The 23,220-nt window shown below is 42.1% G+C and overlaps 1 protein-coding gene across 2 annotated transcripts; it reads right to left on the bottom strand.

The window, feature by feature from the left end:
* Window positions 1-780: 780 nt before the first annotated feature.
* kiz (kizuna centrosomal protein) lies at window positions 781-23,220 on the bottom strand. Of its 2 annotated transcripts, XM_047611876.1 has the most exons (15): window positions 23,053-23,220; window positions 22,505-22,567; window positions 21,850-22,012; window positions 20,702-20,776; window positions 18,775-19,390; window positions 18,417-18,669; window positions 15,362-15,481; window positions 14,623-14,787; window positions 13,355-13,505; window positions 11,153-11,309; window positions 10,619-10,681; window positions 9,157-9,261; window positions 8,669-8,738; window positions 1,794-1,840; window positions 781-1,098 (listed from the first exon to the last, which is right to left on the bottom strand). In XM_047611876.1, the coding sequence occupies exons 1-15, from the start codon at window positions 23,124-23,126 to the stop codon at window positions 995-997; spliced, it is 2,226 nt and encodes a 741-aa protein (XP_047467832.1). In that variant the 5' UTR covers window positions 23,127-23,220; the 3' UTR covers window positions 781-994. The 2 variants fall into 2 exon arrangements, 1 of the variants encoding a protein (XP_047467832.1); XR_007114705.1 differs by lacking the exon at window positions 11,153-11,309 and having other exon boundaries at window positions 1,065-1,098.

Genomic DNA, 23,220 nt, shown 5'->3' with positions numbered 1-23,220 from the left:
TAGGGAGCCTTTTAGCAAACTCCAAATTATTCTGCCACAGTCCCTTTTTCTGTGGTGGGTCAGGGCTGTCTGAAGCCATTATTGGTAATGAATGTGGAGTCCTACTTTAAAAGGTTCAGGCATGTAAAGTCACCTAAAGCTGACTAATGGAATCCTGCTGACACTGAATGCCAGGGGCTTTTACCACATCCCAGAATGGCAGTTTTGGAAATTTACACTAGAGACATAATGAACTATAAATGTAAACCTTGGAATGTAGCCTCCCACACAGCAGCTCTGAGCTATTAATAGACACAGAGTGTTCAATGTGCCTGAAAACCATAAATTGTAGGAGAGTCTATTGTGTGGTTTCAGCATCAATTGTACTTGTGACTCATTTGCACGGTGATGCAGAGCAACGTAAACGTCTTTGTATTTCTGAGATCTGAGCACACATGTTAAAGAACAGCTGTGAATTTATGTGCAGAGCGTTTCGTTGGCGCTCTAAATATTCAGAGTTTGCGCAGTAACACTTTGTGCCCTGGGAGATGGGCCTCTTCAGCAGGTTCACAGGTCGCGCAGAAGCGTGCAGAGTGGCCATTGTGCTTTGTCATTTCACAGGTGACTCACATCACTACACTCGAGCATGCCGGAGGTAGAGCACTTGGAGATGCTTGCGGCATTCAAAATACATGATTTTCAGCCTAGTGCAAACAAATCGCTTTAAAAGATCTGTTTAATCTATTTCGAGCTGTTATTATGAGCCGGGAGAGTTGTTCAGATAAAGAGACTGAAGCAGGGTTAACATCAGCATGTTGGACAACTCTTCACATACTTTAACCAGCATGAGAGCCGTCAACTTTATTATTTGTTTTTACAATACAGTGTGCATATGATTTACAATGCAGGCCGCTAAAATAATGGTCAAGGGGTGAATTGCCATGAGTTAATTTGCCTGGAATTTTGCACTGATATAATGTAGAGCATTTTTAAAACAAATTCAGCATAAATAATTTCAGTCATAGAAATCGTCAGTGTCATCTGTGTTTGCGTTGTAAGTTTGAGGACGTAAGGCAGCTTCTATCTCTGAGTTGCTGTCATCTGATTCCCCCCAGAAAGCTACAACAAAAAGGTACAGAGAACAAAATGTGTCATTATTAGAAAAGAATGTTCACTCCATGCTTCATTTGTGTTACCTTTTAACATCTTCAACGTCACTTCTTTATGCAGCTTTCATGCAGCCATTTCTACACGCTCTTCAGAACCATTGCAGGAGCTGAATGCACTGAAGCTGAAGTATACTTCGAGTTGGATTACATTCTCAAACCTTTTACTTAGTCATATATGTGTTAAGTCCAGGTCCTTTGGACTTCGAGTGATAAAACACAACTTCTGTGATCTGATTGTAGCTAGTAAACCACTAATAAATGTCATAACATTTATCTGGCAGTTCACCGTTCCGGCAATCAACAACAGTCCTTCAAGGTTGGATTCAGAAGTTAATAAAATAGCAACATTTTATTTCTGGGCTGTTGGTTAAGGTTTGATCAGAACTGTAAAGAGACAGAACGGTCTCTAAAATAGGATCATTTGAATTGTTTATAAGTGGAGCAGGCCCAGCTTGCTTCAAACGAACCTTTCAATCATCTGAGCTTGGCTTCAAGGTCTGTTTTTTTTTCATTTACACATCTGAAAAGACTTAAATTTTTACAATTATTTCATACATGTTAACTCGGAGATCTCTTTTTGGTGATCTGTTTAGTGTAATGAACCTATTTTTGACACCCAGTTGAAATGAGTTTTTCTCTACTCACGTTTTGACTGTCGAGCAGAATGAGCTTTTGCGTTGGTCTTCTCTCTCCTGTAACACAAAGACATTTAGCAGCCTTGTAAATTTATTACCTGAGACTTCCTTTGATAAAGAAACACTTTCAGCTTGACATGAAAAAGGCCAGTTACCATTTACATATCTCCAAAACTACACACTGGGCAAAATAAAGCAGTTTGGAAATCTTCATAACCAGTTAACGCACTAGACATGGAATAAAAGCAATACAACGAAGGGGCAAACAGACACAACGTCAGTCTACCATGTACTAATACCTCAATCACTGTTCTTCTGTAGAGACACCCATTTCATTTCTCAGTGAGTTTTACTGGTTTTACTCAGATGGTGCAGCAGAGGGAACTTCCTTGACTCCAGTTCTAATTGTGCCAAAGGACTTCCACAAGGCCCTCTTTATTCAAAAATAGTCCAAAGACGGGGTTGCCAGGTTCCCATAGCTCTGGTGATATCGCTATGTAAATGTGTGACCTCCGAAAAGGCTTTGATCTACCTCAATGCATATGCAATAAGCCCCCGCCCCCCTCCACTTTTAAAGGCCTCCTCTTTAATTTACATCATCACAGAGCCTATTCAGAACCCCACAATATATCCTCATCATCTCCCAGGTTAGCATACATATCCGTACGGTTTATTTGTATGCAGCTCCGAACATTAGAGCCGTTTGGACACATTTCTTGGAAACATAAGAATCGGTGCAGAGTTTTAACCACACGAGCTCTAGCAAAAAGGCAGTCACGCACCATGCTCTTCCATCTGCATCAATTCAAACCCATGACCTCTTTGATTGTCACCCTCTCACTCACCCTCATCTCCCCATCAGCTAAATCTTGGCGCATGTGACTGTACATTGAGGATAAGCACCAAATTACTCTGGCCGCATTCCAGTTACCATCTTCTAAACCATATACTGACGCTTTGCACCACTTAAGACAGAATGAGAGAAAAGGGATGCGCCTCCCATTTCTAACAGTGAGCAGATTGCTCCGCGCTATAGACAATATACCATAGAGCCAGAGTAATCATCAGAATATAACCTTTATATTTATATGCTGATAGGACTTCCTGAAAGACATCTGGATGAGTCTTGCCTCTGTTCCGACAGCATACTGAATCCCTGCCACTTAAGACTCAAGAAAATCAAAGTGGAGGAGAAAGAAAAGAAGTGTCAAAAAAAGACAAGAAAGCAAAGAGACACAGAGAGACGATCAGACTGTTTGCAAACTGAAGAAGCGTTTGAGGGTGTTGCGTATAATTGAAACTGAGGGGTCTGTTTGTCTAACTGTGCGTATTTAAGTAGAAATATCTTGTGACATACACTAATTTTGGAGAATGAAAGGCAGCGTAGATGTGTACATATCTTACCTGATATGTGATGCCTGTTTTGAGTCACGCGAGATGCTGTTTTGGGTTCATATTACCCCTCTTGACTGTTATGTTTATAGTGCTTTTATTCAAATAGTCATAAACAAAATAATTTAAATGAAATCATTTCATAATCATGTCCTTTTTTTATGATGCTACTGTTAATACTGAATAAAAGAATGTGACACATTTTTAAACATGTTTCAGCACAGAAAGCAGGTGTTGTTAGGCTGATCGTGGACACGGTGGGGAATAAACGTACACATATCTGCACTTAGGAGAAGGAAATCCGCCTGCTAGCCACGTCCAGCTTTTTAAACTGAAGAAAAGAGATAAAGTACAAACGCTGAAGCACAACTAAACCGCAGGGACTACTGCATCCATTTACAACTGTTAGGCAACAGATCTCAACCGGAGCCTGCTGCAGCAAAAAATACGGCAATAATCCATACGATTACTTCCTCTCCTTTGCCACAATAATGGCTGTTACGGAGAGCAAATTGGGCTTTTCTTTTCTCGAACTTCCCCCCGGGATGGGAATGGTCTATCAGCTGTTCCACTTCAGCGGGGGACAGGACTGATTTCAAGACAGGGCTATTACCATAGAGAGCCCAGCCTGGATCTGACCTCACCAATCTAATATTCCGTTTCCATAAACATTTATGCCAGTTCATCTTCTGCTGAGTTTCCCTTAATTGAGGCAATGATCTGAATATGTAAGACTGGGCCAGCCAGTGTTTCACAAGCTCCAGTAGACAGAGGTGAATGTAATGTGTAAAATGATGCAAATTACAGCTGTTGTAATGTCCTTTTTTTTTCTCCCCCCACTGCCTCGCTCATTCGCTTTCTCTGGCCTTTGCAACTGTTTCATATTGTTGTTTATCTCGTGTTTTAACAGTTGTCGTGTCTGCTATGCATAGCTGAATTCACAATGACCTTTAAAATTGTAAACGCATTACACAGAGCTTGATAGATAATATTAGTATTTCGAGTGTTGTCTGTCTCTGGCCATTTCCTTGATCAAACCTCTGCTTCGTTTTGTCGATTTACACCACAATGGTTTTCAATCAGCCGAGTTAAAGGTCTAACATTTTTTTGTAAAGTTATTATCAAGTCAAGGTGTTGCACAATCGGGTTGTATTAAAATGCATGTGCATGCTGCTAAACAAGTGATCTCCAATTTTAAAATATCCATTGACTTGACAAAAATATGGACAATGCTGTCGCCACATATTTTTCTGTAGCATATTCAATTTTCTTTTTGCCGCATTGTGCTCTCTGTGACATTTTGCTTTGTTTGGCTCAGACAACAGAATCTGACAAATACAAAAAGATCTTGTCAGACGAGCTGCCCGTACTCTTGAAACCATTTGTCACAAACTACAGTTAATGCAGCACAACAACATACACAAAGGTAATCACAAAAACATTTCCGTGCTGTCCTCCTAAACTCCAGTTCAAGGTAGCTGCAGTGTAAGACTAGGTCAAGCTTCTTGAAATCACTGAAGATGTATTTCACTTATAATCCTTTCCATTAGGGAACATGAGGACTGTCAGAGGAAATAATGCTTACCAAGCATTTAATACTGTGTTGCCGACAGCTAGAAAAGTGCTTTTATTTACCCTGGCTTTTTTATAAGCTCCTGCCACCCACACACAAATGCTAATAGCACAATAGCACTTTTGCGCGGCTGCGCTTGTCTAAAGGCAAAGGGAGACCCATCACCTCATCATTCCCATCAACTCCTACTCCCATCCCAGCTATGACCCTGCAGAAACATTGTTTAGGCTCCGTTTAGATGTACTCTAGCAGGCCTGAATGGTAGCAGGATATAGCCCTCAGTGGGGGCAAAAAGTGAGAGGCAACCATGAGTGCATTGTGAGTGGGTGCTCTCTAACATGTGAGTGCTCTCTGCTGGCAGTGAGTGAGTACTGCAGCTCAGAGGAAGGGATATTGGGGCCAATGATTTTAAAGCAGCAGTCTCTCCTCCTGACTGGTGGAGACAGCCAGAGGGAGGACAGAATATTCATCTCATATAATGCCATGACTGATTCATCTGTTTTTATATATTTATTTATATATGTGTGTCTGTGTGTGTGTGTGTGTGTGTGTGTGTGTGTGTGTGTATGTGTGTGTATGCATATGTATATGTGTATGTATCTGTATATATATAACTAAAGTAAACTCCAATAAATGAATTCAGACCCAGCTTTCGGCGCTAACATAACACAACACTTCTTTGAACATGTTCAAATGAACATCATCGAAATAAAAAATGAAAAGGAACACATTCAAAGGATAAAAATCATTTGAAAGCAACCTTTCTTTTCTTTTTTTTTCTTTTTTACCAAGCCAATCACACAGTCATTCCTTTTTTAACACAGCCAGAGTAGTACAGTGACCTCCTCTGGCTGGGTCCTCTAAATGCTGCCTTCACTTATAGTCAGAAGCAGTCTACAGTTGTGCAACTAACAGTTTCGAGTCTAAACTGACGAAGACACTTTTAAACGCTTGAAAACAGAAAACAACAGCAGGTTCATTGGCCGTTTTAAGGATTCCCTGAGAGAAATACTACTGGAACTAATTTGTGCAGATTCAGCACTACTAATGTACATCCGCAATGATGTTCACAACTTTGTTATATTCTATTGTTTATGTGTGTTCTTTAACTCAATGTTGGATTTTTATGACATAAATTCTGCTCTAGTCAATCACGCTTTAAATACGATTGTCTCTCTGTCTCCCTCTATCTCCTGCTCTCTTTTTGTCCCCTCCCTCCACTCTGAGCCTATAAGTCCCTCTTACCCCTCCATTCCTCCTCCCTGTGAGTCGTCAGAGATTCACACACATAGCCTGCCCATGAGGGGCCGAGGGGGAGAGAGAGAGGGAGAGAGGGGGAAAGCTTCTGATTTTGACACTCTGAGTGATTTGAGGTCGAATGCTTGAGCACATCCTGTTGTCCAAAGCAAAGCTGTAAACCACTAATTGTTGAGTCAAGGTTTTTGTCAAGCAGGCACTAAGCACAACAATCATCAAACCGTCCGATGGCTGCAGGATTTTTTGTTTTGTGCGTCTTCCGTGCAAATGTGTTCAAGCATTTTCTGCGCTGAAAAACTGAGGTGGGGTGGGGAATAAAAAGGTATTAAAGCCCCCACCCCACCCCCCAATATAAAAATAAGAAAGGAGTGGCATGTGAAATGCCTACAGTAGAAAGGAGCACAATGATTCTTTGCACGAGAGGAAGCACTGGCATGCACTCGCATACAAAGGGGAACAAGTGGTCTTTACATGGAGTGCAGCTGCTTATTAAGACTCACTCCTTCGTGCATTATTCCTTTCATCCCCACTCAACCACAAAGTGATTTTACTTTGCCACTCACAAAGACAGCAAAAGATTTGTAATGAACAAATCCTTAATAAATGTTGCAGATCAGTCGCTTCCCTGCGAGTTATAATACAATAAACAGAACATTCCATAAAAGTATCTAACGGAAAAAAACAGTGTGTGGGAGAGAGAGCAGGGAAGAGAGCGAGCGACAAAAAAAAAAAAAAAAAAAGAATATGAAAGACCCCAATTCTCTCAAAGTCCATAATAGTGAAATGAGCACATATAAATGTGTTAAGAGTATCTCTTTGCATCTTGTATAGACTGCATGTATTTAATCTGTAAAGCTTATTAAGGCCGTAGTCATTGCTATGCAAAGCAGCACCCAGCGCTTTTCTCTCGCTTTTCAGCCGAGTGCAGTGTTTAGCCAATAGGACTGGCCCCCCGCCTCTCATTCTGCATTCATAACATGCAACATTTGCACAATGTATCTCTCAAAGGCCCTGAATAGAAGGCCTTAATACTCATGTAAACAACTGCAAACCAATTACTTAATGAATCAGGCCCACACATAATGAGGAGCCTCACAAAGGGCTATAAATGCATTTTTTGCACCAAAGCCTCTGCTTTAAACTACAATCCCTCTGCTGTGGTCTAGGCTTAACTGGCAAATCATAATTATTGTCTAAGACAACAGAGAGGAAGCCATTTTTGTATTTTGAGTCCAGCTCCATCCCCCTTTTGAAGTCACTCATCAGCTCGCTGACAAAATAAAAGCAAATAATTAACAAGGAGAGGGGGGGAGAAGGAAATACAGGAAGGCGGAGAGGAAGAGGGGCGAAGAGATGGAGAAAGGGCAAGGGAGGGAGAGAGAGAGAGAGAGAGAGAGACAGAGAGAAGCAAAGAGAAAAGAGAGAAACAGGGCAATAGCATGCTGCAGTGTTATGCTTCTGCTTAAGTACAGGGCTTCCAGACCACTTGTGGAAGCAATAAAGCGCAAGAAGTGACTGTGGTAAGTGGAATGCTTAAATCTAAGCATCGAGGGGAAACAAAGAAAAGATGGGAGAAACCGTTGTGCGACCAAAGAGAAGATTATCATATTGACTAGCAGGTCTTGCTGCTACTCCACTATTAACTCCAGTAAGATCACAGCATCAGACGTCCACAGCTCTATTTTACTCTGCCTTACATACACAACTTGTGTCTCTTCACTGCTGTTCTTTTTTTCCATTCAGCGTTTCTGTCTAATTTTTTGCAGTGCAAATTTTGTTTAATCACATATATTGCAGACTTCCTGTGCACATTAATGACAGGACGACGGGCACCATTTGAGAGGGTATGGACTCAAAATTGGCTCATGTTTATTAAAGAGGTTGGTCACCGGGGCTGGCAGTGGCAGACATCAGCGGCTATGAGGACCACAATAGAGCCAGGCCATTAGGCCCTTCCCTGGGCTAATAGGCAGACTGGGAGCGCCTGCTTGCCAGGCCAGGGAGATATAGACTTCAGCCCTTGTGTCAGCATGGTGCCCAGTAATCACATGAAATCAGAGAAGATTATTCCTCATAACGTTTACCCAGCCATTACTCCAGCCCAAATGGGTTCGCACTGAAGAGGTGCTCTGAGGACCTGACATGCAATTGCAGATTTGATGAAGTCGTGTTGATATTCAAATGTAGCCGTGATGGTGTTAGCTTCCACCAAGCTATTTATCATTAGATGTTCTTTTCTGACCCACTTAGGGCTCTGATTTGAGCAGCCTAAATATGTTTCAAGGGTGAAAAATGAAAGGACATTTGTCCTTGTCAACACTTGAGTCCCCTTCTTCCAAAACAGTTGTCCCCGATTCTCTTCTTGACATGATCTGTTTGTATTCTGACAACAAGCGTGAAGACAGTGAGATTATGACTCCAATTTATTTTCGCGGCCGCTGATTTGCTTTTGAATTCTAAAAACCTGGTTGAACGCAGCAAACAGTGAGTGAGAGGGGCTTTAGGGGCCTTTTGTCTTTGTAAGCGAGTTAATGGGTGGCGCCCCCTTGATCTTATGGAAATGAACAGGGAATTATGAGAGCAGCCATGCAAATGTACATCAACCACTTTGGTGTCTGGTGGCCCATTTCCTGTGGCCCGTTGAATAATAACAATGTTCTTACCGGGGACAAGGGTCTTGATGTGAGGAGCGTTTGGCCCTCCCCAGGTCCTCTTCATGGCCACGATTTATTCCTTAAAAGAGCAAACAGGACCAGATAAAACCATTTGATTTCTTGATTGATCTTGTCACAAGCTAATTTGCCATGCATATTTATACAGGAACTTATAATGAGGCTCATGAGAGACTTTGACCTTGGGGTCTCTTGATATGCACAAATGGACGGGGAAGAAGACACACACACACATTAAATATATATATATATATATAAAAAAGCTTTAATCGGTGTGGAAGTGGTTGCATTCACTGTAGATATGCCACATGTAAAACCATCTAAGCTAAAGTATATGTATGCTATGATGCTTTGCACGACATGAACTAATGAAATAGTGTGCATCTATATATACAACAAATGTAGTATTTTCTATGTGTTGTGAAGACATACAGGATGACCACTTATGCTTGGGCTGACAGGGTGTCCGCATCCCTTACCTGAGAGTCCATCCTCCTCCTCCTCCTCCTCCTCCTCCTCCTCTTCAGAACTCTGCAGCCTTTCCTGCATGGCTGATTGCTTAAGTAACTGATATGCTTTTGTCTCTATCCAGGGACACGCACAAAGACACACACACAGGCACAGACACGCACAAAGTCAAATATTAGCTTAAAACCCCCGGTTTCCAACTTTCAGAAGGTTTCCGTGTTTGATGAGACAACACGCTTCAGTAGCTTTTTGAGTTTTTTTTTTTTTTTTTAGGTCTCAGCGCAAAACAGAGTGAGCAAAAAACCCCGCGCTCAATCAGCTAAGCTGTTGATTTAAGCCTACAGTATGTAGCAACGGTTTCCATGAGACAGCAATCAGCATCTCACATTATCTCAGCATCCCCTACAGCGAAGGCAGTGATTGATTTTCTTTTAAAAAACACTTGTAATTACTTTCCGGCACACTAAAATAGGTATCGCGTTTGAGTGGAGCATGAAGAAAAATCAGCAGAGCAGAAGTACATCATAAAAGGGCTGTTGTCTCAATGGTGTTGTAAAAAAAAAAGGCACACAAATTAAAGGATAAGGAGAAATTGTGATCCTCCATGACCATGCTTTAACATTTTTAACCGGGTAGCAGGATGAAAAAAAAAAAAACGCCGTGTTTAATCATTTTCTAAAAACCCTGTTGATGTTTGAAGTACACAGCAATCTTCACTGTTATTCCACCCACAGCACTTTATGCAGCCTCTGCTTTTACATGTCGTCTAAAACCCCCCACCAGGTCTACAGACACCCATGTCTTGGCAATTACTATCGGTTCCAAGGTCACGGTATTTGATTGTGACACTGATGTCGCTCAGCAAAACCCTATCCTTGCAAAATCTTTAGTCATGTTTTTTTTTTTTTTTTTAGCTGGTTATGGCTCTTTTGATTAAGAGTAGCGATTGGAAACTGGACTCATTTTGCTGGCTGTGCACCTTAGGGATGCGAGCACATGAAACACCCAGTAGGATATCTGATAGCCAAGGGTAATACAGGATTGCTTTACATTTCAGAGGTGTAGCCGAGGGACGGGCACACCGACTGCTTCCAGGATGCCGTCACATCTAGTATTTTTTCAAGTCCAGCCTTGCCGGAGCATTGTTTAGAAGATAATGAGAACCGATGACAGATCTTTTGCGCTTCCCACCCTGGCGCCGTGACAATTAAAGCAGCCGCATTATGCCGGGCCTGCGAATTATCAGTTTTCCTAGAATGCCTCAGACCAGGCTGAAAACACAGCTAGTGTTTTCTCGGAGATAATTAGAGAGAACTAGCACAGCTCTTCAGGTGGGACTTTGACCCTGGATTCACCTTGATCATCCTGCCTCAGCCATTGTGTAAAAGAGCCCATTATTCACTGCAGTGGGAAGAAAACAAACCACAACATAAGGACAGTGTGAATGCTGGGGCACCGGCAATGCCTTTTTACCTCTAATAGGACCACTTTCCACAGGGCTTTCGTCCTCGCTGTCCTCTTCAGTACTTTGTAGTTCTGTAAGAAAGGGAAGCGCATAGTGAGAAGCAGAGGAAGGGAGGAAGGGAGTCTAGGGATAGAAATGGGAATGGGGGGTCTTTCTTTAGCTCTGAATAGAAGGCTGTATGAAAACTGGGCTGTGAGGGATTCATAAAAAAGCTCTATGGTGAAATTGATTTCTTTCATAAAAGGGAAGTTTTAGTTTCTTGCAGAGGTGCTTTGCAAAGAAAATAGTCTCAATGTATTCCCATTAATAGTCTTGTTACATATTGCTGTGCAAAGACTGATCGCAGTGAGGAATACTTCGGATGTTTATTGGACTCTATTGGACGCCATAAAAAACAACAAAAAAAAAAGAAAGAAACACTTATTAGAAAAGAAAATTCAGCCAACTCTTAATAAGCAATAACCAACTCCCAGCACTCAAATACAATTAGTATTATTAGTGTAATTCTAATTCACCCAGCAATACATATAATCTTCAGTGACCTTGACTCCTCTGCTTCTGTGCCGGCCTGGCAGGCTTCACATCACTGTCAGCCAGGGGAGAAGAAGGACCACACAAAGAAGATATGTCACTCTCGTCCTCGGCTGAGGGGCACTCCTCACTGGACCGGGACAGAAGTGTCCTCAGCAACACTTTGGCCTGCGAGCAGCACAAATTAAAACCACACTCTTAATTGTTCTCATTTTGTTGAAGGAAGTGTCAAATTGAACTCTCGCCGATTAGGCAAGTCATTTACTTTGGCCACGGCTGCTCGCACAGAGGTGCAGCTGTAATGTGTGTTCAAACGCCAAGAGAAAATAACTTCAAATTCTCTCACTCGTTTAACTAAAAAAAGATTATTTCGCACACTTTCGCTCCCGCTCTCCCTCTCAATCACACTTTCCCCCCCCCCCACCTCTCCCTCTCTTCTCATCCATGAGATTAGAGAGCAGCCTAAAGAATGCAATAACCCTGGCGTTAATGTGCAACACGTTCCAGATATCTTCCCTCTTGGCTGAGAGGATTGAGACAAACTACTCTCTTCTTCCCTCTCCAGCTCATTTTTTATCTCTGGGGAGATGAGGATACACAATTAAGAGGAGCTGTTCCGGGAGATGAGGAGCAGGGAGATGCCACGCACCGATTTCCTTTCACTCCATTTTCCCTCCCCCATATCAAATCCTGCCATCATCATCTCTCTTTTGTGATCAAAGACCGCCTCTCAGCCTCAGATGGCCATTTGCAACTTTTAATGAGCGTTAATATGAAGGGGATGATCAGGAGGATTTTGACAGTGACAAACTTTAAGTACATTGTAAGTTGTTATCAGTAGGTCACACTGAAGATTGACAACGTACGCGCTTTCATTTTCTGAGAGGGGAAGAGACGCAAACACATGCCAATCTGAGTTTGCCACTTGGTATTTGATGCTGCTGCACAATAAAAACTGTCTTGATCCTTGTCCCCGATATCCCTCTTTGTTCGTTTTTTTTTTTTTTTTTTTTTTTTTTTAGATTTAGTCAAATGTACCGTGGTTTGAGGGCTCTCGCAGACCCACTGCATTTTAAATATCAATGAATGCAACTGTTAGCACTTGAATATTCAAAGGGCCTCTTTGAGTGTGTGCATGCGAGCTGCATGCTCCCATTTGTCAGAGTAGCCAGGGCTGTGTGGCAAGACGTGAATGGAAATTTCTGTTTGCTCTTGTGTGTGGAGAGTAAGCTGTTGTATGAGAGGACAGAGAGGAGGGAGAGACATAAAGGGAGAGATGGAGAAATAGGGGAAGGGAGAGAGAAATAGATGGAGTGAGAGAGAGAGGGAGATAAAGGGAGAAAAAGATTTTCACTCAGGCTTTTCCTCGTGCACTTGGATACAATGATGTAGATGGCAGTAGCCCTCTTCCTTTTGTCAGTTCATATTTTCAAGAGGCTCTACAGTCTCCCTCTTTGCCTCTCTCATTGCGTCGGGGACACCGCAGCAGCATCTCCAAGCCACAAGAACCCCCATAAGATGAAACCACAAAAAATTAATAACACAGAAACCTGCACTGTGTAAATGATCATTGCTGCACACATAATTGTACATGGTGGGTTTGCTGACATTTCTATTGACAGCATTTTTTTTGGCCCTGAGTGGGAATATTCTCTGTCATTTCTTTCTTTGTTTAATTAAGCATGATGTGCAAAAGGTCAATGAGTGGGACATTTGAAATAATCCCTTTGAGGAGAAGGTCCAAATGGCTCCCTCATTCAATCGGACCCAGCTGACGGCTATACTTTTGGCTAATACTAAATTAAAAGCAAGTGTTTCTCAGATGAATACGCCACATGAGATGAAAGAAGCCAAGCTGAGGCTGTAATTTGTGATTATGGCATGGGTCAGGGTTTCCCTTCTGTCTAGGTCAACGTGTGGAGCAATCTGATGAGTAGGAAGCAAGGGCTTGGTTTCAAGCACAAGACACAAAGAGGGCATTCAGTACCAACTACACTTCTCTTCACACAAAAACATGTAAAGAAACAAAAATAGCTTATTTGGAAAGAAGACAAAAAGAAAGCAGATCTCTTTTTGAGGCTTCAGTGTGCGTTAATATCTGCTTGCTTTCGGGGCACTGTGTGGGTAGCTACAAAGTGTATGTGACCCTTTTGTGTGTGTGTGTGTGTGTGTGTGTGTGTGTGTCGTGGCAGTGTATGTGCCTTCGACGCTACCTGGTGGCTGTAGCTGGCATGGCGCTTCAGCAGCAGCGGCGTGAACAGTTGGACCAAGCGCTCAGTGCTGAGGACGCGGTGCTCCTTGAGCACAAGGGCGTGCTTGAACCAGCGATCCCACAGCCGAGCAGCATTGGGAGGGAGGCTGGTGCTGTGGTGGGGGTGGGGGTGGGGGTGGGATTGGATGGAGAGAAAGATGCTTTCTTATTGAACACACAGTAAGAAATCCGAAAAAATAAGTCACGATTATACCTTCAAATAGAAGTAGCAGAGTATTTAGTGATCAAAAACAAAGAAGGAGCGGAGTCGTTTGATAGTCATAATATAATACTTTTACTATAATTTAGTTTTTTTTTTTCCAGCAGGGATTCCGAGGAGGCAGCTTTTTGTTCCATTTTAAAACAATTTAGTAAAGATATGGATTCTTAATGAATGCCAGTTAACACCGAATAGACACAGACAATACAGCTCCAGGTTAAAAACTGGATAAAAAGGTCAAGGTCAGGCAATAGCCATCTCTAGAGGAAAGAGAAGGACACTGCTAGATGTGTTTCAATTGAGTACATAGCAGGAAAGGTCTCAGTGAAATCAATAGAGTAGTGAAGCAGAGCATGGATTTGGCTCGGAGTATAACTACTCATTATCCAAAGGACTGGAAGTCCCAGATAGGGCATTTTAATTTACTCATGACATTCACCCATGCAGTGCTCCTGCACGGGGTGACACCAAAGATGACCTTTTACATTTGTGGACAAGGGAGACTGTAACAAATGGTAGCGTGCAATATCTCAGAGACTGCTGTAAGTGCGCGACCCCTCCTCACAGCCAGCCACACAAAAATAAATAAATAAGATAAAAAATGCGCACGCAGCTATCCACGCCGTCTGAAAAGTGGAATTCACCCTTACTTGAAGTCTCTATGAAAAGAGAAATGTCTATTGAACTCTGTAGATTGCAGAGCACTGATATTTGTGCTGTGAATTGCTCCATTGTAAAATGATTACAAGCTGATAATAGCATTGTCCACGCAAAAGATGTATTACATCATGCTTAAGTCCCAGTATACTTCAAACTATATTTTACGGAAATAAAGATATATTATACTATTTATTTTTTAGTTAGCCATATAAGTGACACAATGCAAATAACTGGGTGGAAAAAAACATTGATGATCACAATTGGCATTTTTTTTCAATTAAAAAAAATATATATATATATATATATTACTATAAAAAGAAAAGGTGGTTTATTTTAACCGGGTGATTTACCTTATTTCATCAGGCTCAGCGCTGGACTGATAAGCACTCACTAGATCTCGTGGGAGCAGGCAGCCCTTTTCCGTGCTCCATGACAACCTCTGAAGCTCATGAAGGACGACTGCTCCACATGCTTCAAGGTCCTCGTCATTCAAGCCCGCTCCATCGCCACAAAGGCTGCCCGATATATAGAGAGCAGTCAGCTTTTGCCACGGAGCTCCGGGCTCAGCCTGCAGGTCAGGAGTTCGGCCAACAGCTGCCGACACTTCACTCGCACGCCACACGAGTACAATCACACACATCAATGCACACACGTACACTAGCTCACATAATATCACAGCAAGAATGGACGCGATACTTAAGGTCGCAGCACAAAATTGTCGCTCTGTTGCCGAGCATGTTGTTGACATCAATTAGTGACGTGAGAATAGATGGGGATAACTCTATAGTGTGTTTAAAAAGAGCGAGAAAGCTTTCCTTTGATAGACATTTATGTGTACTTTACAACGGGGACAATTCAACAGGGCGGGTTACTATAACATTCTCATGTGTCTGAAAACCCCTCAGTAATAAAGACGCTTGCATGGTGGTGATGACGCTTCATCTAATGTGAGAGCCCTAAGCAGAAGGACGATATGTTTTCCTCATCTGCACAAACCGCTCCACGGCCATTTAATAAATATACGTGGCATTTAATTTCAACAGGGAAGGATAAGATTGGAAAGTTTGAAGAAAGAAAGAAAATGTGTACCTGATAATTCTATTGAGTCGTCTTCCATCGATTGAAGAATCTCCGTACAAGTGGGTCTGTTCGCTGTGGAGCCGTCCTTCGATGCTGTCTAACAGATTGAAGAGTCCTTCCTGGGAGAGGCTAAAAAAAATAAACATTACAAATTAAAGAGGTGAAAGGAAATAAAAATGGAGGTCATGTGATCGATAGGCCCGCTATTTGTTTAAAAAATTTAAAAAGGGACACCATTTGATCCAAACATCTGTGACACATTTTTTTCCAGGCAATTCCCTTGGGGTACTCAAGGACTGCTGGAGAATCTGATCATTAAAATGCTACCATCAAAACACAAGATTTCGACAGTTCAGTGTGTGTCGGTGACGGTGCCACATGTAATAACAGCAGGTTGCAAAGGAAAGCATTTGAAACCTGGCAGTCAGAATTTAAGTTTTAGTATTACCTGTATGCTGCTGTGGTAAAACTGTTAAATATAAATATGATTTAGATGATATGAAAAAAAAAAATAACTGTCCTGAAAATATTGATATTGCTCCTTTACCGCCACCATGTCACATTTAAATGTGTAATGGTCCCAAAAAAAAAAGAAGAAAAAAAAAATGGGGCCTCTGGATCATTTCTTTTGGTGAGAGATTTACACTTTAATCTGGTCCTGTGTGAGGCTGCAAAATGAGAAATGGATGCCTAATGCATGTGGATATTGAGAATCCATCTCTTTCTAGAGCATTAAGCTCTGGGTGGCCCTCATTGAATTCTCCCAGAAACCCCAAGCCGAGAGATCCTGAGCCCCCTTACATAAAAAGAGGCCAAAAAGAATTTATGACAATCTGTAATGGGCTCTTGGGTTAGGGGTCAGCAAACAATTGCTCCCTCTTTTTTGCAGGTTGTTTCCTGGTAACATCCTGATTAAGCTGCCAGCTTGAATTATATCCATGACATTCTGTAGTGTGCAATCCATCTGTGCCAAGTCCTCTTCAGTGTGGCTGAAGTAGAATAGGCAAAAGCTCTGTCTTTTTTTTTTTTTTTTCGTCTTTCCCTTATCGCCAGCGTGGGCCTTGAAATAGTCATCTTTCTCTTTCCACTTTATTTATCAGTGCTCTTCAAAAAGAGACCTTTAGAGAGGGAGAAAGTGAATTAGTTGTGTTTTTCTGCAAACCTCTCTCTCTGTCTGTATTGTTGCCAGCTTTCATGTCAAGGTCTCTAACCTCACTTTAGATGCCGCTGTTGTCCCCACATCGACATCATCAGGAGCGTATTGTTAGCCCAGAGGAAGAGGTCAGTCTCTCCGGAGGAATATTGCTCCGCGGCGTACAGTACTGACTCCGGGGTGATATACCACACAGAATGGCCTCACCATTGAGTGATTGGTGTCAGGGGAGTCTCACCGCGGTGGCACGGGCCACAAACACAAAGGAATTGAAAAATATGACCACGAATAGTAGCAACACACCGAGTGCAATGACTGTCTGACTAAATTTGGGACATGCTCCCCAACAACACACAAGCTGTCGGCATTCAGTTTGGAAAATACAGCATGATGATGAGCAAGACCTTTAGTGAGACTAGATTTAAAATCTAAAAAAACGACACACAACTGCAAAATTACAATGAAATTGTACAGATCGTATTTTCAACCCTATATCGTTTACATTCTATATCTTGACTGGGATTTTTGCCGTCACTAATCGAGCAGAATCGCTGCAGCTCAGAGACGACATATCCGAGTGCAGGACACGGCGGGGCCATTATGATGTGCCTCGAAGAAGAAACCTGGACAATATTTTCGTCTCACTCACCCGAGCCATGCTGCGGGAGGAATATAATAGGATAATCTAATGAATTGCCCGGGCTTGTTTTTCCCCGACTATGAGCTGAATAGAGGCAGAGATATAAACTCTAACCTCGAGAGAGGGAGAGGGGGAGAGAGAGAGAGAGAGGGAGAGAGAGAGAGAACGAGAGAGGCTGGATGCTCTCTGAGCTTTACATCAAAGCCCCTGGTTTTCTCCTCATACACAGAAGCTGTCCGTGTTAACAATGAAAGCTGCAGCCCCCACCACCGTCTCCCCCGGCACAGGCTAACTGCAGCTCCTCTTGGGGTCACACTATAAACAGTATAGTAGACCACACATAAACACAGTCGGGCACAAGCAAGCTCAGAGAGAAAAAAAATAATATCCTTCAGACCACTTTCAATGCCTACAGAGGTGAGACCAAGTTTTAAACTAAAGCTTTTCACAGAAGCTCAGAAAGGTTATTCATATTTATAATTGCAGAAAAATAGCCTTTTAGTGAACATATGAGCAACTGGGTACTTAGTAAAGTAGGGTCTTATACAAAATGTGACCCAAGGAGAGAAAGAACACATAAATTAAACTTGGGCTGCCTGTCCTTATGGTAGTGAGAAAAAAAATGAACAAAAAATATAGTTCAAGTGCAAATACCGTACACGGCAGGGGAAAATGCAGAGGCTCTGTTCGCGAATGTTCACATGGGATTTTCTGTGGGTCTAACCCCATCCAAAATGATCCTTCAACTCAGAGGCCATCAGCACGCTAAGGATTTGTGTCTGTAAGTGCTGTCCACATGCCCACCCTCCAGAACACTCTATGGTGCCACAAATTTCCTCCTCCACTGGGGACTTCCTGAGGTCTCTCAAGCAGAAAATTGCTCTGTTGCAGCATTATCTTGGATTATGGCAATATTGTTGGTGACAGGTTCTGAGCTCTCCCTATAAGATGCATCACTGCCGCCACGGCAGCTGCTGCTGAGCTACAGAGAGCATGGTGGCATGGACCGTGACTGCCCCAATCCTCTCTGTCAGCCTCAGATGTGCTGGTGGCAAGAAGGACTGTATGGTGTCTTCACCCTCTATCATTAACAGCCCTCTGTGGTTGAGCATGGCCATGCAGAACATTCATTCTTTCTTAGCTTACTTAGCTTGAAAGAAAAGCACTGTGCACATTTTAAGAACACGTGCCATAAAACAATAAAAAGGTTTTTCCTCAGAGACACACCTAAAAAACGGAAAGCCAGAAAGGAAGAGGACATTGTACTCTACCTTTGCAGGGTCACCACAGGAGCTGAGGATTCACTGTTCGTGTGTGGTTTGTCCCTGGACCCACGAGAATGGAGGGACGACTCGGGACTGTGCTGATTGGGATTATCGCTCCATTCATAAGTGTCATTCCTCTCAGATTCCTCTGGCAGATCCTCCTCCAGCTCAGATTGTGTCAGAGAAATTGTCAGGTCAGTAGCACTGCTCTCTGACAACTGCACATCAGAACTTGGTGTGCCGACACTCTCACGTCTACCTGAATGCAAACACATAGCATTAGCCGGCTCGTGCCAATTCTAAATAAACATTTAATTTCTGCAAAGCTGCAACAAGGTAGTAACCAAGAAATATCAGTGCAAACCTGGGGTTTCATGAGCTTCTTTTCCAAAAGTGGTTTCAGGCATCAAATGGCCAGGACCTCTCTCTTCATCTTCCATTATGTGTGGCTCATGAGCCACCTCTTGGGAGTCAAAGTGTTCTGCGGGGGAATTCTGAGCCCTCGTGGGGCTACCGCTGCTGGGAGATGGATTCTTCTCAGGCACCGTCAAGGTCACCGAAGGTGAAGGTTCTCGCTCATCATCACTTCCAAAAGCCACGCCGCCAGCTGCGGCTGTTAAGGCACGAACAGATGGGAGCGGCCCCATCGTTCTTTCATGTTTGTCACTCAAATTACTGGCGTCAGGGGAATCGTTTGAGCCTGAAATGTCATCTGATAAATGTGCTCGGTTGCTGGCGGCATCCTCTCCGCCAACTCTGAAGTCCTTCAAAAGGCCACTTGGTAGACGTTCGCGGGAGTGCATGCTGCGATTGGGCGAACGATGCAATGCTTGGTGTGAGTGTACACTTGTGGTGCCAACCTCAGCGTCAGACCCTCTGGTAGTCTGGTGGTCCATAAAAATTTCCACCGGTGCCGGTGCACAGTCCTTAGCCAGGTGAGAGAGGCTGCTGTCTCTGTGTTGCTTACGCGCAGCTTCGACCTGCACAAATGAAAATACAATTAAATATGGCAACTAAACTATGCGTTACCTCATTAAAATATTTTCCTAGGTATGAACATGAACATTTCTTGCTTAAGTTAAGTGTTATTCTGAAAGAAATTCAACTCAAGTATGCTAACTATCCTTTTTTTAGTTTTGAATAAGTGTAGCTTATTTGGGACAAGGTCAGAATTCTTTTCAGAACATTTTTCAGAAGAATGTCTCAGGATCAATGTTTTAACTTTTAATCTTATTAGAAATCCTTTAGACAAGTTTTGATTCATGTCTGCAATGTCACCAAGGGGAAGAGAGAGAGAGAAGCAAAAAAGCCTCCCTCCAAACATAATAACAAAAAGCATGGCTTCTGTTTCTTTTCTGATAAGCGTCTTAAATACCAAACAGTTAGCTGCTTAATAACATTCACTGTAAACCATGCACCCTGCCCAGCAGATCCACAAAGTAGGTAAAAAAAGAGGAAAAGTTAATTTCTTGGCTGAGTGATTCCATCGGTAGCTGCAGGGCAAAGTAGAAAGTGTTTCACTAAAGTAGCAATTGATTCTTCTATCAATCTGCGGCACGCGTGTGCTCTTCCAAGGAATGTATTAAATATGAAAATCATATCCCGTTATCATCTGTCTCCAGCTTTCAGCCCGGTAAGCTTCCCTTAATGAATGCTGCAGCCTGAGGGACATGCACACTGCCAGCCAATGGCTTGTATGCATAATGGAGTGACGGTACCATTTTGCTCATTACAATATCGACAGGCTGAGGGGGGTTTTTGCACACAGTTACAAGTGACTGCTCTAGACAGCATGCTCCAAGTTATTATGAGATGTCTTAGACATTTCATCTAAAAGAGCTTTAACTGCTTTAAGTGAAGGGAGAAAGCAGCCACGGGCTTGAACTACATCGCTTGTACAGATTCCCCAGCTAGGATTAGACACCTGTGCTATTACAGATACACAGTTTAAATGTAGACTCCTCTACAGATTTACCAGGCATAATGTCTACTTTCTTTTGTTATTCCGAACCTGAAAACCGCTCGATAGAACTGAAATTTGCATAAACCTTGTAAACATTTCAAAAAAGAAGGATCTGGGATAAGAAAAAAAAGAAACAAGTATCATTTTTACAACACACAGCGAAAAGTCTAACAAAATAAAACACAAAGCAGGTCACATAATACATAGTAGAAGATATGACATGTAAATTACATGATATTATTATGTCATGTATTATAACCATGTTCATACCAAGCAGGAATTTTATTCTTAATACAACAGTAGTCACATTTTATGTTGTTCTTGTTACCTTTGCTGCTTCAAGCTCCTGCACCATTTTCTCCCTTGTTCCCATAAATCTGGAAATCTTTTTCAAATAGTCAGCCTGTAGCAAATGTAAAAAGCGATTTAATAATGTGAAGGAAAACTGCTGAATATTATCTATGTGTGGTGCAAAAGCAGAATACATGAGTGACAATGTCAAGAATCAGTCAATCACAGATAGTTGCCCCAAGTTAGTGTCCTCTGTGTGTTTGCTGCTACCATTATCTGACCAGTCAGCGTGACTGCCTTAATCCTAACTCCAACCAAAAAAAAATAAAAAAACACTTCATGATCTCGTTTGAGGAACTTGGATTAGCTCAAACATGCCTTCCTCTTTTCATGAGGTTATTGAATGAAGCCCTTCAAAAGCCAGCTTTGATATTTTTGGTACCAGCAACTACTACACTAAAATGAGTACTCTCTCTAAAATTTGATGCTTTTATTTAACCATATACACAAGGCTTAAACCGGGCTGAGGTGATTTTATTCAATGAAAGGAAAGTGCAGACCAACCAACAAAACACCAGCAAACAACTCAGAAATCATCAAGAGGAAATAAACCAACTGCTTGAGGGGAGAGAATGACTAAACCTCTGGAGCACTTCAGAGTCTCTATATTGGGCAATTAACTCAGTGAGTCATAATTAGCCAATTTTGTTAATTTGATATTAAGCTGTCAAGCGCTGTCGTTGAGTTTTAAGTGATAATCTGACTGGCTCATTGTTTTCTCCCCCGTTCATTTGCTCGCCGTGATAAATTGCACAGTTTGAGTGTTTACTGTTGTCACATGAAGTCACTGCAAGCAAATATCCCAACCCTGTGGTCCAATGACAGCAGGGCACCAAGGCAAATGTATATATATCTATATCTATATATATACATACACACGTATACACACAAATATATATGTGTGTGTGTGTGTGTCTGCGTATATATATATGTATTATTGACAGCGCTCTGAACATTGTCCAAAACAGTAATTATGATTAAAATATTTTAATGTTCTAAAGAAAATATATCACTGTCTAGACCTGGATCAACCTCACAATAAAAACCTGATATTCTGATATTAATATGACTCAATAATGAGAGAAAATACTCTAGTGATCAAATAAAAGTGTGTCTGTGTTATACCTTTTGTTGTTGCAGGGGGCCACGGTCAGGACTATATTCCTTCATGTTAATTTCTATGCTCTCCACATCTCTCAGAAGCTCAAGGTTTCTCATTTTCGCTTGTGCTTCCCTGTCACAGATTTCCTTGAGATAACTGCGCAGTTTGGAACACTTTATCTGCGAGCTGAAGGCAGTGGAGAACTATTATTCAAAAGAAATATTATCTGAGAACATTGTCAAAATAATAAGAGCAAGCCTTCTCACAAGAAAAAGGTTAAGCACAACATGTCTTCAATTTAAATCTCATTCTCAACCCTTCTATCAACCTCCGCTTTGCTGGATTGACCTGGCATGTTAATATTTCTCAGAATGAGTTTACAATGAAAACAGTCAGTTCTGCTTAGATACAAAGTGGTACTGTCTGTCACATCTGGGTGCACTGATGAGTAAAACATTTCAGATTAACACAAAAGACTAGATATTTTTACCAATGAAAAGCATGATTGAGGACCAGTATGACGGTTACAAAAACCACAACTAATTTAATATTGAATACTGCTCACTCCTCGTTACAATAACAACACGTAAATAAAACGACTTAACTTTCAGCTTAGCAAGAACAGTGAAGCGAGCTCTCCGAGATCATTTTTTCAATAAATGCTCCAGGGTAACTTACATTCTTTTGTCGGATCTGGAGTAAGCAAACAGCTCCCTCTCCAGCTCCAGCCTTCGCCTCTCCCTGCACAAACACAGTAAGTCTGAGAAACTCTCACCAACATAGACAACAACGTAACATCTCCATAGTTTGCTAGATTTATAACTAACAAATGATCTGCAACATTAACGGGACTCGTGTATTACCGTGTGCAACTGTGGAAATTAGTGTATGAACTACAGACGGACCAAAAGCATTAACTTCGGGGGAACTTCGTCTCACATTAATGTCCGAACGCTAATGTTTTGGTGCTATATCGTGTTAACTTTACATTCATGAACACGTACGGAAAACTGCAAAAGTGTGACTGTTTTATTTATTATTGTAGCAGCCGAAGTAAATAGGCTAAGCTAGCGTTAGCTCCGGCTACCAGAAGTAGCTAACCACTAGCCTGTTACTACGCTGTACCAAGTCGTAAGAGGAGACTGAAAGGCGGCAGACATTACAACTCGAGTCCGCGGTTCCCACAAGGCCGTGTTCCTGTTACCACAAAAACTAAGACGCCTCACCGTTTATGCATGCTTTGCTGAATCGACGTTATCTTTTCATAATAGCGGTCCTCGCTTCGAGTCAAGCTTGCCATTTTCGCCTGCTTTGGCGCCGCTGCACAGCCCCGAGCATCCGATGAAGGAGACGGAGGAGGAGGCGGCAGAGGAGGACGGCTAGTGTTTACATTG

This window comes from Mugil cephalus, chromosome 17 (genome assembly GCF_022458985.1).
Source record: "Mugil cephalus isolate CIBA_MC_2020 chromosome 17, CIBA_Mcephalus_1.1, whole genome shotgun sequence".
NCBI classification, from domain to species: Eukaryota; Metazoa; Chordata; class Actinopteri; order Mugiliformes; family Mugilidae; genus Mugil; species Mugil cephalus.
Note: the sequence above shows the minus strand (reverse complement) of the source record. Positions and strands in the feature narration are given on the sequence as shown.